This window comes from Olea europaea, chromosome 10 (assembly GCF_002742605.1).
Source record: "Olea europaea var. sylvestris chromosome 10, O_europaea_v1, whole genome shotgun sequence".
Lineage (NCBI taxonomy): Eukaryota > Viridiplantae > Streptophyta > Magnoliopsida > Lamiales > Oleaceae > Olea > Olea europaea.
Genome location: NC_036246.1, coordinates 28,904,032 through 28,921,791, shown reverse-complemented (window position 1 = coordinate 28,921,791; position 17,760 = coordinate 28,904,032). Strand labels below are relative to the sequence as shown.

General features: G+C 38.1%; 1 protein-coding gene across 1 annotated transcript; it reads left to right on the top strand.

Annotated features, from left to right (window-relative positions):
• The first annotated feature begins 260 nt into the window (after nt 1–260).
• Nucleotides 261–6,026, top strand: LOC111401743 (probable ADP-ribosylation factor GTPase-activating protein AGD15). The gene is made up of 9 exons (XM_023029622.1): nt 261–443; nt 896–954; nt 1,178–1,268; nt 3,250–3,304; nt 3,757–3,847; nt 3,945–4,140; nt 4,691–4,868; nt 5,258–5,367; nt 5,636–6,026. Coding segments are annotated over exons 1-8 (723 nt in total). The 5' UTR covers nt 261–392; the 3' UTR covers nt 5,260–5,367; nt 5,636–6,026.
• The last annotated feature ends 11,734 nt before the right edge of the window (nt 6,027–17,760 follow it).

The following is a 17,760-nucleotide window of genomic DNA, read 5'->3' as shown; positions in this document are numbered from 1 at the left end:
TTACTTTTTTAAATCAATCGTCATTTTTGACTTCTTCTCTTATGGGTGGAATTCACTTTTCTTTCTAGTGATCAAAAAATCAATTTTCGTAATCACTACCGAACATGTCATATAAGAAAGCCAACCATCCATTTCCTGCCCTAACGAAACGCAGTCGTTGGCTCACCTTAGCCAATTTAGGGACTAACTCTTGAAAAAGACTTTAATTTGGAGGGCTCCGTAAGAGAAATTGTTAGGAAGGTGCGAATAGTAAGGAAGTGTTTTTAACTGCATTCTCCTTTTAATCCGCTGATCCATCCGAAGAGAGACCAACCTCATAACTTCTCTCTGCAAAAGCTTTCGATTGCAGCTCTGTAATTGTGATTCTTTATTAAAGAAAGAAAGAATTGGGCATGAACGACAAGGCGTCGGTTTCCAAAGAGCTCAATGCCAAACATACAAAGGTAATTTGGTTTCCATAAATCATTTTTAGAAAAACAAAATTGGTTCGGTCATCTATTCATTTTCAACTACTTCTTTTATTTTCAGAAATTCAACTGCTTTTAGGCATATGGACACCCTCTTAATTCTGCTTTGGGAAATTATATATTCATTATGTTACAACAAGATTACAATAATTGAGTTCGTAACAAAGGGTTGGGTTGTGGCGTAGGTCATAAAATAAAATGCTATAATTGAGTATTATATATTGGTCATTGAATGTGTTGCTTCTCAATGAATTTCTATGCTTTGCAACCCGCTGCTTGACTTGGTTTTTATTGTTTTCGAAATCTCGTTGAACTTTAAGTGGCTTACATCATCGTTCGGACTTATATTTAAGATTGTTTTTTCGGAGCCTTAATTATGGTTTTCATGACTGAATTACATATTTTTGCGGTTTGCAAAATTATTTCAGATATTGGAGGGTCTCTCTAAGCTGCCTGAGAATAGGGAATGTGCAGATTGCCAGAGCAAGTATGTTCGTATCCAAGTTTTTACATAATCTATATTCTAGAATGATCATATACTATGTTCCTTACCTTGTAAGGATGTATAATACCCATATGGTGGTCTAGTGTCAAACTCTGGTATTTCACAGTTGTTCAAAGCGAAGTTTTGGGCTTATTTACTACTTCTTCAGGTAACACTATCTGATTTTTAATACATTCTCTGGGGGATGTGATTGTAAATTTTTCAGGGCTCCACGATGGGCGAGTATCAACCTCGGAATATTTATTTGCATGCAATGCTCAGGAATTCATCGTAGTCTTGGAGTACATATATCAAAGGTTTGTGTGCTGCACACACCTGTCATTTTCCTTCGTCAATTTTCTCTTTTTCTTGGAATTGATGATTGTGTCAGTTATTACTCTTAAATCTTCCAGCATCATTGAAGAAATCCTGATGGTACTTCATATTATTCTTGAGTTATTTTTATACTTAGATTAAGTTACTTGAAACACGTCTTATGCATTATAGTATTTAAACTTGATTATTGAATAAACTCAGATTTCTCTCTCTAATTCTCTTTATTCTCTCCTTTCTCTTCTCTTTCTCCTCTCCTTTCTCTCCTTCCCCTTTTTACCCTTCTTCTACAAGTTTCATTCTTGTTTGGGGCGTTCTTCATCACATATGTTCCCAACCAGGTTGGGACTTTAGTTTCTTTGCATTGATGAGGCAACTTCTAAGGTTCCTTCTAGTTTGTGTTTCAGTTTCCAATTTCGAGGGTATATTTTTAGATAAATAAAGCAAATTAGCCAGGTTGAAAAACAGTTGGTGAAGAGACAAACTAATGTGTCATAAAATGATTAGGTGTTTTTATTTTAATTTTTTCAAACTATTCAATCATGCGTTGATACGTGCTAAAAATGTGTTTGGTTTGTCATTTTGAAAAATTATTTCTCAACACAGAAAATAAGCATAGAAGTTTTGTTTGAAAATTTGGAAAATTTGTTTGATTACATTTTATTCCATGAAATTTGAGTATTCAATAAAATAAAACAATTTTATGTTAATATATTATCAAGCAATGTACACATTTTAAAGGTGGTGAATTTACGCCCTTGTTTGGCCCCAATTCCCTTTCTCATTTTTCTCTCTCTCTTATTTTCAACCACTCAATCTTCCATAAAATAATATTAGACGCAAATAAAAAAAATTTCATTTTTTTCAGCCACATATTTTTCAAAAAATACTATTCCAACTATTAAAATTTGGAAAGAATGGGGCAAAACAGGGGCTATACATCTTTTTCCTCAATACAAAAGTAAATGAATTCAAAATAGAGTAAATGAAAAAAAAAAATTAGTGACATGGATTGAAAATATTTTTATTTTTGTTTATTTAAATTATATTTTTAGAATTTTTATGTAAATAATCATTAAAAACTTGATTTATTTTATTTTTTCAAAATTTTTGTTTTATATTTTTTTAGAATTTTAGATTTTTTAGTATTTAGTTTTCATTTTTATTTTATTTTATAGAATATATCAATTTCATTTTTTTAATTTATTTTTTTGAATCTTATTTTTTAAAATCTAAAAATTGTATTTTTTTTATAATTTTATATATGTATTTTTAAAAAATTATAATTTATAAAAATAAAATTTTATTTAAAATATTCAAAACGTGAAAAATACATTTTGAGTTTTATATTATAAGTTTAACTTTGTTTTCGAAAATGCATTTTTAAAATATTCAAAACAGCAAAAATACATTTTGAGTTTTATGTTATAAGTTTAACTTTGTTTTCGAAAATGCATTTTCAGAAATATCAAACCAAGCAAGTTTTTAGTATTTAGCAAAATTGAATTGAACACAATAAACCAAACGCACCCTAATTTATTTCATCTAAGAAAACCTGAAAATAAAGTTCTTGATGTGTGATTTTAAAATTATTCAAATCGAACCTGAAGTGAATCCTAATATTTTGCACTGAAACTTGATGCCAGACTATTCATCTTAACGATTTGAGTTGATGATGGAGTATATTGATATGAAATTTACAACTAGGAGAAAAACTATTTCTATTATAATAATTTAATCGGGTCTCCATCCCCATTGGCACTTTATTTTTTCCACAACACACTTTTGTGCCCTTGTGAGGAGTACAGAAATGTGATAATCCATGCTCTGGTTTAGGAAAGTCCAGTTCTATTAAGCATAAACACGATGCTCTTTCATTTGTGGATCTATTTGCAGTCTAATGACTTTGAATGTCTGTATTTCTATTCTTCTTTCCTCATGTTGTTAATTGTTGCTTCTAAATAGGTGAGATCTACAACTCTAGATACATGGCTACCAGAGCAGGTTGCTTTCATGAAATGTAAGTCTCTCCTGAATAAGTGTGTGTTTGTGCGCACACGTTGATCTGTCTTTATCTTTCTCATTTCTCAGTTATTAGCCAGAGGAAAATGTACATGTCGACTAGATGATTGTGTTTGGTTAGTTTATTGAACAAGCCCAGGACTCGTGTCCATTCTTGTTCCTTATTTTTCTATAAATGAATGAGCAATTTGTGAATAGCTGGTTTTTTAGAAGAAAATATTTGCATAACGAGCCAAGAACAATGAGAGCATATGACTCACTCCAATTAATGGACGGGTCGGTGGAAGGAAAGGGAAAGATAGGCGAGGAGAACTCGTATTCAGAAACTTATTTCCTGAATATTCCTCCCAATTTTCCATGTTATCTACATATATTTTTAATAGATTTTGGGGGCTTTTACTGCAACTTTTGAGTTAGAGCCATTCTTAATCTATTCTTTTGTTTGTGCAGCCATGAGTAACAAGAAGTCCAACAGTTACTGGGAAGCAGAGCTGCCACTGAATTTTGACAGAAACCCAATTGAAAAATTTATTCATTCGAAGTAACTACTTTCTTGTTATTATATATTTACAAGCATAAAATATATAGAACATGATTCTCCCTTCTCTGAGCTTTAGTAAATTAGTTGTCGTTTTCAGATACGTGGACAAAAAATGGGCTTCTAAAGCTACCGTACAACCGATGCCTGTAGCAGGCCAAAAGGGTTATAGTCCTGAAAGATCTGTAGGAGTGTCCAGAAGTGGAATTCCAAAGAAAGCAAGAAAATATTCTCTGGAGGAAGAAGCTTTTAGCAATAACATGCCACATATTGCTTCTACAACAAGAGCTCGTGGGGTAACGCTCATAGTTTGTTGAGCTTTTACATAACTGCTTCAAAGAAATTTCTAGACTGATGTTAAGTTGACCACTATGCTTGGTGTGTGTGATGAGCCGCTATGACTGTTAAAGTGTAGAGTATTGTGACAACAAAGGTTCTAGTCTAAATTTTGAACTTTTTTCCCTCTCAAGTACTTAGTCAATCTTTGACGTAAACGAAATCAAATGATAAGTAGAATAATGTTCAACGAAAGAGTAACAAGTCCTAAGAAGCCATAGCACAAATAATGCATCATATTATGTAATTTAGATAGAATTAGAAAATGCCAGACGCGCTGCAGAAAACTGCACCAATGGCCATCTGATGACCTGCAGCCTTGTGATAACACAAACCAGACAGTTAACCTAAGACAAGCTATCAGCTTTTCCACTTTGATATCTCCTCCCTCTATATGATTCCAATTCATTATTTAATTTAATTTTGTGATGTGTTTAGACCGTTTTCGACCATTCTAGTTTTACACCAGAAAATGCTGAAAGTATTGACTCCAAATTTCTATTTTGACAGGGTTCATTGGATTTGATGAATGACAACATTTTAGCTCCACCAAAGGCAACCATTTCCGAACAAAGTACATCTCGTAAAAGCATCGATACTGCAACAGATCTCTTCAGTCTGCTCTATGTTTCGGATGCACAACAGGATCGCACTGTTGTACCTCCATCACGCTGGGCTACTTTTGATTGTATGATACTTTTGTCCATAGTTTTTTTTTTAATCTACTAGCTTTTCAAGAGTACTGGTAAGACCATAAGCAAACTAATTGGCCTCGTAGTTACACGTATGCTGCATTTATTGGGCAAGCTCTCATTCATTTTGGTAGTAAGAGACAAAAAAAAAAAAAAAAAAAAAAAAAAAAAAAAAAAAAAAAAAAAAAAAAAAAATGAAAAGAAAAACAACACGACTTAATGCACATATAAAAAATGATTGCAGCTATGCTTCTGTCTTTGAATAGTTGGTTTAATATAGACTAATGTTTATGTGGATAGGTATCATTTAGATTGTTTGGAATTGAAAATGTGGGTAATTTACTTTTGAAGATTACCTGTGATTCATACATTGACATGGTTTTAGGAGCCGATGCATTCAATAGAGGAAGAGATGTATTTGATTGCTAAGTACTTCTGTGCTGAGAATTTTCAGTTGGTGAGAGAAAAATGGGAAGGATGGTACTCATGTAAAAGGTATGCTTTATAAAATGACTCGTTTATATGACATTCACCTTTCAATATATGAATGAATATAATCTATGACAAATTACATTTTCATGTTCCCCACCAATGAGGATTGCTTATATACACACACACACACACACACACACACACACACACACACACATATATACATTCACCATATTATTCTTGATTGGCATCATCGTTATTGAAATATCTCCTCTTTGCTTTTATGGATAGTTCTTTATGCCTTGTTCTTTGTTTTGGCTCTATGATGCAGGTTCTTGATTAATTAACACATTTGTGATCTTACCGGCATCCACTTACAAATACCAGTCTTATCAGTGAAAAGCACAGTTCGAATAGCAATTAATTGAGTTTTTAAATTAGCTCTTAGTTCTGGAAATGAGAATTGGAGATCTTTTTAAAGTGTAGGATATATAGTATGTCTGTCTCTCGTTCCTTGTTTCGCTCTGTCACTCATGTTTGCCTCTAGCTTTTGGTTTGTTAGGTCTTGTTAATAGTATGATATGGCTTGGACCATTAATTCGTTTAAAAGCACAGAAAACCTTGTATATATGTATAAGCTCTGAGGGAAAAGAGGTATGACAGGTACATACTTTAGCTTGTGATTATTTAATATTTAAAGTATGTTTGGAAGTGTTTATAAACGATTTTGTTTATAAATAGATAGAAATGAATGGCAAGGAGATAAGTGGGTAGTTCTTGTTGCTGGTGTGGCTAGAAAAGTGATTTGAATGTTTATAAACATGAGCCAAACATGGAGCAAGCCTCAGGAATCTTGTACCAGTCTAATCAAATAAACATCGAATTACTGAATCGAAGGCACAGAGCTTATGAGAAAAGTTAGAAATACATTATTAAGCTTGATTCGTGATTATCGTATCCACGGGATTCGTGATTATCGTATCCACGGGAGATCATAATAATAATAACAACAACATGGGCGTGGACTTGCTTTCGAGTCTCGGGCAGCCGCGGAACTCGAGTACTGAAGCGTAGGCGGTTGAATTAATAGGGTCATTTAGAAAACAGAGAGATAATTAGTTAATGGGAAGTGGTTGAGAAATGGATTGGATTGTGTTTGAATCAGGTTTTGAAAGTAGAGTTTGCCTCTATACTTAAAATTCATGGACTTGGGGCGATGGTGATTGTGGTGGTGTGCAAGCTATGGATTGAAAGAGTGAAGCCATTGGTGCGCGAATTACGGAAATAAAATTTCAGAAATTTTTAAAAATAAGTAACTTTTAAGTACATTAGAAAAGCACAATAAATTGATTTTTTTTATGGGAAAATACTGCTTGTCCAGAACCACATGGGCCTTGGACGAATGGTGCCTGCCTATAGATTCCCCCACCTATAGGGGGGGTGCCATGGACGCACCTTTCTTTTTTTATAATCAACTTCTGCAGTGTAACTTAGAGCATTATTTCCAAGACTATGGTGGCAGCGTGTGGGTGGAGAATAAGAAGATGAGTACATTTCATTTGTGGCGGACTTGTGTGGTGGGTGGATAAGAAAGTGTTGACACATAAAAATTCAGTCCAAATCGAACGGTCCAAGGAATGAAACCCAATTGGAGGATCCCCAAATCAGATAGCCCAAAGAATGAAGCCCAATCAGACAATTAAGGATGAAGGCCCAAATAGGGAGGTCCATGAACGCGGGAACACCATCGTCCAAGCTTGCAACTCGCCTAAGATCTGAGCGAATGGAGTGCCATGCAGTCGCCCAGAGCTGCTACTCTATTCTCGCCCAAACCTTCGAGTCGCCCAAGGTCTTAGCAAACATGAAGTGTTATGATTATCAAGAAGCGCAGTTATCAAAGCAGTTATTAAGCAGCCCTATCACGTTCCACGATTTAAGGAATTCAATTGAAGACGGTTGAACGACAAAGAGTAATGGCAGCAGTTAGAAAAGGCAGTTCCATGACAAGTTGGCCATTACGAGGAAAGTTGGCAGTTATAGAACGATCAAACAGTTTTTAGGCGGTTGATCACAAAGAGATCATCCAGGGGGTATAAAAGGAAGAAAAGACATAGAGCAAAAGACCCCCGAATCAAAAACTCTCGAACAGAGAACATGTAACTTTAAATTTCTTAGTTTAGATTTAAACACTTCTTTCAGTAACTCGTGTGCTTGAGCCCCTTGGAGATATTCTGTTTTTACTTTCCGATTGTAAAGTCATCGCCAAAAAAAAACACCCCTTTTTGAGATTTTGTCTCAAGAGGTTTGTCCCTTACACAATCGTCTGATCCCTTTTTAATTGTTAGCGACGAACCCGCACGAAACAATTTGGCACGTCCAGTGGGACAGTGGTGTTTGGTGTTGAAAATACAAAAGGTGAAACAATATGCCTCAGAGATCTGATAAGGAAGCAGCAAGTCAGGGATGAGTCCAGTCTGTGATCGAGCGATATGAGGAGCAGCATGCCTCTCCACGAACAGATGGACAGAATCAGAGCAGTAACAGTCGTTACGAACCAATGACAGAGTTGAGTCCTCGAACTATGCGTGCACTACTTGGAGAACTCACACAAGATGTCGTTGAACAGGTAAATCTTCGAAATATTCATAATATGGAAAGATTTACCCAAAATGGGAATGCACATTATAACAACATGGCCAAACAACTAAACACTTTGAATGAAATAATGAATAAGTTAGTAGGCCAAATATGTCAACCGGTTCTGCCTCTTAAAAACTACTTTCAAACTAGGACAATTGTGGGACATAATTCCTCAGTCCTAAATCCGAATCAAGGGATAGAACCACTTTCTGGTCCCTCTACTTCAAACCAAGGGGGTGGTGCAGTACCAAATCAGAACAATGGTAGTGGTACGCCTAACTTGGGGGTAATCCAAATGTAAGAGATAATGTCCTAAACAATGGACAGAATACCCCACGTGTTAATGAGGGAATAGATGTTCAGGCTAATGGTAATGGCCCAAATCATGGTAACTTTGTTGCCAATCAAGGACCAAACATCAGGCCTCATGCAAATTAACCGGTTAACCAACCTGTAGGAATTTCATATGACCCCAACATCATGTTGAGGAATCAGATTATGAAAATCGTACAGGATCAGATGGCTTTTGGGGTGCGTCCTGTCATTAGGCCGACTTACACAAAGTCATATCCTGATTGGGTAGACCAAGCATATCCATGGCCTAGAGGGTATAAAGTGCCAGAATTCTCACTGTTTACCGGTTTAGGGGAAGTGTCTACTCTAGAACACATAGGGCGATTCACATTGCAAAGTGGTGATGTAACTGATTACCATAAAATGAGGCTTTTCCCTAGTTCATTAACAGGAGTAGCTTTCTCCTGGTTCATCAACTTGCCAGCGAGCTCTATTCAAACATGGCAACAATTGCAACAATTATTCCACGCTCAGTTTTATAAAATTGAGTCTGAAGTTACTTTGGCTGATTTGGCGAATCTACGTCAAATGCCAAACGAATGGGCAGAAAGTTTTCTCCAAAGGTTCAAGACAGCAAGAAGCAAGTGTTTTGTATCTCTGTCCGAAAAAGAATTTGTCAAAATCGTTCAGTGTTGTTTGAGCTTTGATTTAAAAAAGAAATTCCAAGACAAGGAATTTCCTGACCTTTTCCAGTTGAGTGCGAATGTGATTAGGTATGAACGACTGATAAGAGAAGAAGAGCAGATGAAAAATTCTAGTAAAGAGACTTATTATAAAGACCCAAATTTTGACATTCATACCATCAGCGACGAGTCATACAATCAAGCCGAAATGTGTTTGGCCGAATTGGTCAAAGGAGACACGTATACTTGTCCTATAATGGCTAAGCCTAGACCATCGGGTAAGGATGAGCCCATGAAAGATGGAAACATAAAGGCTAGAACGTTCTCGTTCGATGTAACCAAAGCTGACCTTATATTTGATAAATTATATTGGAATAAGCAGATAAAGCTGAGCGATAAACATAAATTGCCAAACCCTGAACAAATTAAGGGGTAAAAAATATTGTAAGTGGCATAATGCATGGTCACATTTGACTAACAATTGCTTGGTTTTTCGCCATGTATTGCAGGATGCCATTGAATCAGGACGAATTACGTTCGACGATAAGAAGAAGATGGCAGTGGATGAAAATCCTTTTCCACAGCCACTTGGAGTGAACATGGTGACGTCTGGTTTCAAAAACAAGTTGCCAAAATTCAAGTTGATCGTAGATGATGGAGAAGAAGACCCTAGACCACATCCCAGTGTCTTTGAACGAATCAAGGGGAAGGAGCCAAAAAAGGACGAAGATGTCCTGTGTGCAAGATGTAAAAGAGAAGTGAGTGGGAATACGGAGAAACCAGGAATATGGCAGCATCCCCATCGCCCTACTTTCTTCCCAAATGCTCAGCCTGGTAGCGGGCGAGGTACATCGTTCTATAGAGGACCGCCTTTTGAGAGGCAGTTCAAGCCAGTAGATAATGGGAGAACATTCAGGCCGTAACCTCGCCGGCCAAATGTATGACATTTGTTCCAGTATAATGCAGGAAGGACAATACCCTTCGATGAGATGACTAGAACCCAACAAAGGCGTTTCCAACGAAACTATGGACGAATGATGAAGCAGCAACAGGGAGTGCCACATCCTAAAGCGCCTAAACTACTCAAGGTAGCCAATCAAAATGTTCTCAAAGATAGTGAAGAGACCGGTACAGATGAATCAATGAAAGAGCTACTAGAAACTTCTTCTGGGAGATCGAAGTTTGAGCGAGATAGAAATGATGAAGAAAATCCAGGTCAGCTTCTTACTATTCAATTCGGTACGTTACCTCCTGTTATGGATAATAATTATTTACTGGCCAATGAGTTCAAGAATAAAGAAAAAGAAAAAGAAGAAAGGGAGGACAACGAAGTAGAGGCTTGCGTGCTAGAATGTGAAGAAGGCCAGACTTCTAGAGAGGCCTACAATGATGAAGAAGACGACAGGATGACAGACATCGAAGAAGAAATCGACCTAGAAGCAGAAAGAAGAAGGAGAGGAGTATCGCACAATACTCTGTTGAAGCAACTACATCAAGAGGGAGTTCGCGAAATAGACTTGTTGGGAGAACCATCTGGGCGTTCTTTCGATTTCTACGTACTGTACGGGACGCCCAAAAGGAAGAAGAGAGTGTCTCGCTCTAAAAAGTATGGATCACCTCCAAGAATAATACCCCCTCCCACAGGTTGGGTAACTGATGAAGAAGCATTAGAAAACAGTAAGGAGGAAATTCAGGAGGCAGAGGCTCGGCACGATATGCTGCACGTCGACTTATCACAGAGAGATAATTCGACAGAAAACAAGCAGGAAGTAGAAATAGAGGCTGCCGAAAAGGTTATTTTTAAACGGTCAGCCATGAAATTGACTAAACACTTGAGGCCATTGTACGTTAAAGCTCTAGTTAACGGCATCCCTGTGGCAAAAGTGCTTATTGACAATGGAGCAGCTATAAACACCATTCCATCTAGGATGATGAGGAAATTTGCAAAGACAGAGGGTGACATGATTCTAACAAAAGTCATCCTTACGAGTTTCAATGGAGGAGCAACTTCAGCTAAGGGAGTTATGCCATTGGACATAACTATATGGACAACTATTAGGACCACAGTCTTCTTTGTAATAGATGGTCATACTAGTTACAATGTGTTACTAGGAAGAGATTGGATACACGAAAGTCGCTGCATACCCTCATCACTCCATCAATACCTGGTCTTTTGGAACAACAAGGGTGAAGCAGAGATGGTACAGGCCGATCATAGGCCTTTTGTCGCAGAAGCAAACTCGGTGGAAAAGTTCATGTACGAAGGACACTATGGACCTGTTAGGGTAGTACAAGATGGGGAAGAAACTCAAGTTGTCGCGCAAAGCGAAGAGCCATTTTCAGTGGACGCACTCACTGAAATGTTCAGACAGATGAGGCCAAATATAGTGGCCCTAGAAGAGCCACTAATTGACAAAAAAATAATTAAGAAGTCTTGAATGAGTTCTAAGCAACAAGAGCAAACGGCCGATATTCAGGCCTTCAAAGCCAAATTAATGGCTTTCAATAAAGAATGCAATGACAAGGCGAAAGAAGAGGCAGCCCTGAAAGCGCTGAAAGACAAATTAGCACTATTCGAATTGGAACAAAGTATTGGCCGAGAAGTCAACAAGGTGGATTGTTTAGAAGAAGAAGTACTTACAAGGGAACTGGACGACGAAGTGATGCGGATCATCAAACCTGGATATGCTCAAACACAAGACCCTCTGATCAAAGTAAATATTGGCAATGAAGGAAAAGATCGTCCAACATTCATCAGCCAGATGCTCGATCAAGAGGTTAGTGATAGATTAATCGCTTTGCTAAAGGAGTATAAAGATTGTTTTGCTTGGGAATATGAACAAATGCTTGGTTTAGATAGAGACTTGGTGGAACATAGGTTACCAACTAAGCCTAATTTTAAACCTCATAGGCAGCTTCCTAGACGTTTTGCTCCTAATGTACTCCCTGAGATTAAGAAAGAGATAGAGCGATTATTGAAAGCAGGCTTTATTAGAACAGCCAGGTATGTCGAATGGTTGTCCAATATCGTGCCAGTACTAAAAAAGAATGGTAAACTAAGGGTGCGCATAGACTTTAGGAATTTAAACATAGCTACACCCAAAGATGAGTATCCAATGCCCACGGTGGATTCTTTAGTAGACTCAACTGCCGGACACGTCATGTATTCTTTCATGGATGGGTATTCAGGATACAATCAAATTTATGTAGCTGAAGAAGACATACACAAAACTGCCTTTAGATGCCCTGGGTCTCTAGGATGTTTTGAATGGGTGGTCATGCCTTTCGGCCTAAAAAATGCAGGAGCAACTTATCAAAGGGCAATGAATTTAATCTTTCATGATATGATAGGCAAGTTTGTTGAAGTGTATGTAGATGATATAGTGGTCAAATCCATTAAAGAAGAGGACCATTTCGAACAGTTAAGATGTTCGTTTGAGCGAATGAAGCAATATAAGCTAAAGTTGAATCCCTTGAAATGTGCATTTGATATTAATGTAGGGAACTTTCTTGGTTTCTTGGTACACAAAAGAGAGATTGAATTTGATAAAAATAAAGCGAAGACCATTTTAGAGGCCAAACCACCTAACAACAAAAAAGAATTGCACATATTTTTAGGCCAAGTAAACCTTTTAAGACGCTCTATTTCTAACTGTGCAGGGCGAACTAAAGTCTTTTCGCCGCTCTTAAAGCTGAAAAATCAGGACGAATTCGTTTGGAAAGAAGAACATCAAAAGGCTTTTGAAAGTCTGAAGACATATTTATCAAGTCCACCAGTGTTGGTGTCACCAATCCAAGGACGGGCAATGAAAGTGTATGTATCGGCTGAAAAAGAATCAATAGCTGGAATGGTCGCGCAGGAAGACCAATTTGGTGAAGAAAGGGCAATTTACTACTTAAGTAGGCGGTTAACAAAATGTGAATGTAATTACTCAGCTATCGAAAAATTATGTCTTGCATTGTATTTCACATGTACAAAATTAAGGGCTTATTTACGGCCCGTAACCGTTTATTTAATTTCTAAAATAAATTTAGTTAAGTATATGTTCTCTCGCCCTATTTTACACAAAGAGGTAGGCCTTTGGATATTAGCTTTATCAGAATTCGAGATACAATATATACCTCAAAAGGCAGTCAAAAATCAGGTTTTGGCTAACTTTCTAGCCGATCATCCATGCCTTGACATGCCTGAAGAAATTGAATTAGAAATCAATTCGTTCGAGCTAAAACCTTGGGTGTTGTATTTCGATGGGTCAAAAACCTCTAAAGGTGCAGGAGTAGGAGTAACATTGATTAATCCTTTAGGGATTTGTTACAAGTTCGCGTTCACTTTAGACAGGATGTGCACCAACAGTCAGGCCGAATATGAAGCCTTAATCGTAGGCCTAGAACTAATGATAGATATGGGAGTAAAAAATGTGATCGTTAGGGGCGATTCTCAATTGGTAATTCACCAATTGATTGGTGATTTTAAATGCTAAAGTGATTCCATTATAAGTCAATATGCGATCGCCTAAGAATTGTTAGAAGAATTCGATCAAGTAGAACTTCAATGCGTTAATAGGATATATAACGACGTGGCAAATGAGTTGACTCAAATGGCCTCAGGGTACTCAAATGTTTTGAATTGGAAGTCTACTTGTGAGTATGGAACCATATTGCCCGTGACCCAAAGAAGAGCAAGAAGGATTGAACTTCACTACATACAAGATGGAGATGCAATGGATTGGAGAACAGAGATTAAAAGGTTCCTTAAAGAACCTAATAGAAAGATTAGTAGGAAAATGAAGTTGTGTTTGCTGAACTATACACTAATAGATAAAGAGTTGTTTAAGAAACGCTCTGATGGTGTATTGCTAAAGTGTGTAAGTTTGCAAAAAGCCAGGACGATCATGGCTGAGGTGCACGAAGGGATATGTGGAGCTCATCAAGCTGGCCTAAGGATGAGATGGTTAATTATTAGGAGTAGATATTTTTGGCCAAAGATGGGAGAATTATGTGTTCAGTATGCAAAAAGTTGTTTAGCATGCCAAAAGCATGGTCCAATACAAAGGGCGCCAGCACGAGAGATGGCACCTATTATTAAACCTTGGCCGTTCAAGGGTTGGGCGATAGATCTGATAGGAAAGATTTATCCCCCATCATCTAAGCAACATACTTTTGTTATAGTTGCAACCGACTATTTCACCAAGTGGGTAAAGGCGGTACCTTTTAAAGAGATCACCCAAAAAAATGTCATAGAGTTTATTCGTGATCACATCATTTATACGTTTGGAATTCCACAAACGTTGATGGTAGATCACGGAACATCTTTGAATGGGGATCAAGTGAACAAATTTTTGAGCGAGTTTGGGATTAAATTAGTAAACCCCACACCATATTACGCTCAATCCAACGGACAAGCAGAATCTTCTAATAAGATTCTAAAAAATATCATCAGAAAGATGATAGATGAAAATGCCAAAAATTGGCACGAATGTCTGGATAAGCCTTATGGGCTTATAGAACATCACATCGGTCAAGTACCAAAATTACTCTTTTCCAACTTACTTATGGACAGGAGGCCGTTTTGCCTATGGAAATCAACGTGCAATCGATTAGAGTGTGCTTGCAACATAAGTTAAATGATAATGAGTATACCGAATCACTAATTCAAAATTTATTAGGGTTGGACGAATTAAAGTTGGACGTCCTAAATAGATTGCATGTTCAAAAATAAAGAATGGCTAAGTTTTATAATAAAAAAATCATAGCCAAGTCGTTCAGCCTGGGCGAATTAGTTTGGAAGACGGTACTCCCTTTGGACAGCAAGGATCCAAAGTACGGGAAGTGGTCGCCCAATTGGGAAGGACCATACAAAGTAAACAGTGTGTTGCCCAATGGAGTATATCATTTGGAAGATTTAGATGGCACCAAGCACGTGAGATTCATCAACGGCAAATATTTGAAAAAATATGTTCCTTCTTTATGGGAAAGTGAACAGATAAAAGCGTAATCAAAACATGTTGAACGATTAAGGATAAAAAGGTCAGAGCGAAATACGTTCAAATAAATTACTTTATTATCAAACGTTCATTACAAAGTTGCAAGATACAAATAATAGATGCTCTACAAGCTACAATTAAAAGTAAGCTAATCTCCCGATCGATCGCGGAGTAAGAGGGTGGACTGGCCTGCACCGCCTTCCTAAATGCATCGCTGCAATGACGGGCAAAGAGGCTGAGAAGCACTCTCAGCAAGCAAGGTGACCCGCAAGCATCCCAAAAATTGCCTTCCATCATCGAACCCCTTGTAAAGAATAAAGAGACGATGGGAAGAATTTTGATGGGAAAAACTTCGCTGCTGGCCAAAAAATATTTCCTATATCTCCCATACCAAAGGTGACATCAAGACAAGTAGTAAAATGGGCGGACCAAACAATCCATTTTTATAGAAGACGAAGGTTTTGAATGATTGTCAGAATGTCAAATAATGGCAGCAAATTGGTTTCGAAGAAGAGAATGAAAATGAAGATGGAAGATGGAAAGTGCGAAGCATACGTGCATTTATAGGGGGTGGAGATGAAGAGACAGAATATGAGTAGCCACATTCTGCCTAGTAAATGGAATTAAGTAGCCCAAAGTCTTGGGAAAAGAGGTGGAAATATCAAGAGAAAATGTGCAAGATTTTTAGCACAAAGCAGTTAAATGCTTGAAGGATTGGCGATTAAAAGACAAACGTCAAATAAATACACAAGAAGTTAACATAGATGTTCATTAATGATGTACAAGATTACAAAGGGAAAGTCAAATGCGAAATTACAAAAAGAAAAAGTTAAGGCATTATATGTCTTAATTACAATCCGCCCCATACCGAACGAATTCTTTCCCTAAGTTTTCCCCAGTCCTCGTTCTGCCGAGAGGAAGTGATGTTCAATTGGGCCACAACATCATCATCAACTTCCAACTTCTTGTACTGCTCGACCAAAGACTTAGTTTGCTTAATTCCTTGGGAGGCGTTACGCTTTTTATCAGCCATTCTCGCCTTGCAGTCGTCCATTTTGGCTTGAAGTTCCTTCATCTGAGCAGCCAAACTAGCCATCAAAGAGTCTTCAATCATGACTTTGGAAGAGATTTCTTTCAACTCGTCCTCAGCTTTGTTGATCTCCAAAAGCAAAGACTCTTTTTCAGATACGGCGCGAAGATATTGAGTACTTTTGGCCTTCAGTTCAACATTCTTGGCCAGCAAGGAGAGGACCTCGGAATGGATAACTTTCAACGTCACTTTAAAATCAACAGAAAGATTGAGCGACGGAAGTGTCAGTGCTTGCTCTAACTTCGCATTCAAATGCTCAAGCTTATCCTTATGTCTAGCAGCACTAGTCTTACCAATGTCCATATCTATGAAGGATACGTACTCAAATATCAATTGCTTGAGGAACTTCATATCTTCCTCTGAAGAAGTAGCAGGACGACCAGCTGGAGCAGGGCGAGATGTTTTGACTTGCCCCCAGGAAGCGAACAAGTTTTGGATGGAACGCACAATCTTATCAGCATCCTGCAAAGAAAATTGCCAATATTGAAGATTCTCACTACAACGAACAAGATGGAAGTAAAAGTGAAGCAAAGATTACCTCATCAATAATCTTGGAAGATGGCATATCCCCAGCCAAGTCTGCCACCTGTGGCTCCACCATTCGTGAGGACTTCCCCTTGTCTAAGCGAGAAGATGTTGCCACAACGGGCAGACTCATAGGACCATCTGCAGAACTCAAAAGCAACAAATCAGAAACCAATAGCACAAGCAAAGTTAAAGCATCAAAAAACTGAATTACCTTCTGCTTCGATGTTTGGGGGGTCGACGCCCTGGGAAGAAGGTGGCTCATCCATTGGTTGTGATGAGGATTCTGGGACTGAAGATGTCTCTTTAAGCGTAGTCCCTTCATCAGCTGGTTTGGATGAAGCAGCCTCAGCGGAGGATGATGGAGCAGGAGTTGCCGACACTAAGGCCTTCAAAGGAGAGGCCGAACTTTTCTGAGAAGTCCAAATAAACCATCAGCACACAGAAAAGTTTCAAGTATGGAAAAGTATGCTTGTGAGTAAACCAATTTAATTACCTTCCTCCTGATGATAAGAGGGGTATCATCATCATTATCAACATCATCCTCCAGAATGGAAGATGCTGAGGCTGGTCGTTTGCGGCTCGGGGCACTTTTGGCTTCAGTAGGCTTGGCAGGGAGAGAAGAAGATGGACGAGCAGACTGTTTAGCACGACGAGGAGGAGAAGGACTCCGGATGGACAAAGGGGTGACTAAAACAGGAGGAGGGGAAGAAATGCTTGGCTGGTCCAGTGAATGAAAGGCACGATTGGTATCAGTCGCAAACAATCTGCGCTTCACTGACGGCCAGAGTTGTTCAAAAAGGGGATGGATGACACGACTAGAATTGAAGGGGGCTAATGAAAAATGGCTCGTCAAAAGAAGATTGCGAGCATTTATAGCCTTTACCTCCGCCTTATTAATGATATGGAAGCGGTCTATCAAGTTCCTTGAATAGCAAGGAAGAACAAGCCAGGTTTGGCCGAAACCAAGTTGGCGAGCAAAAAATTGGGGAGCATATATTTCTACCCGAGCCTTGGCATTGGTCCCAGTCAAAATATCATGAAATAACTCCCTCCTGGTTAAAAATTGGATCCAAATGAGCAGAGAGGTGCTCGCGCTGTCTATAGTGGAGGGAGGATGCACATAGTCTGGAGTCAAAAAGGGAGGAAAAGGAAAGAAGGAAGGGATTGAATCCAAAGAATAAAAGAATGAAAAAATGTTCCTTCTAAACATATTTACAGGAATCAGGGGCTCAATGGC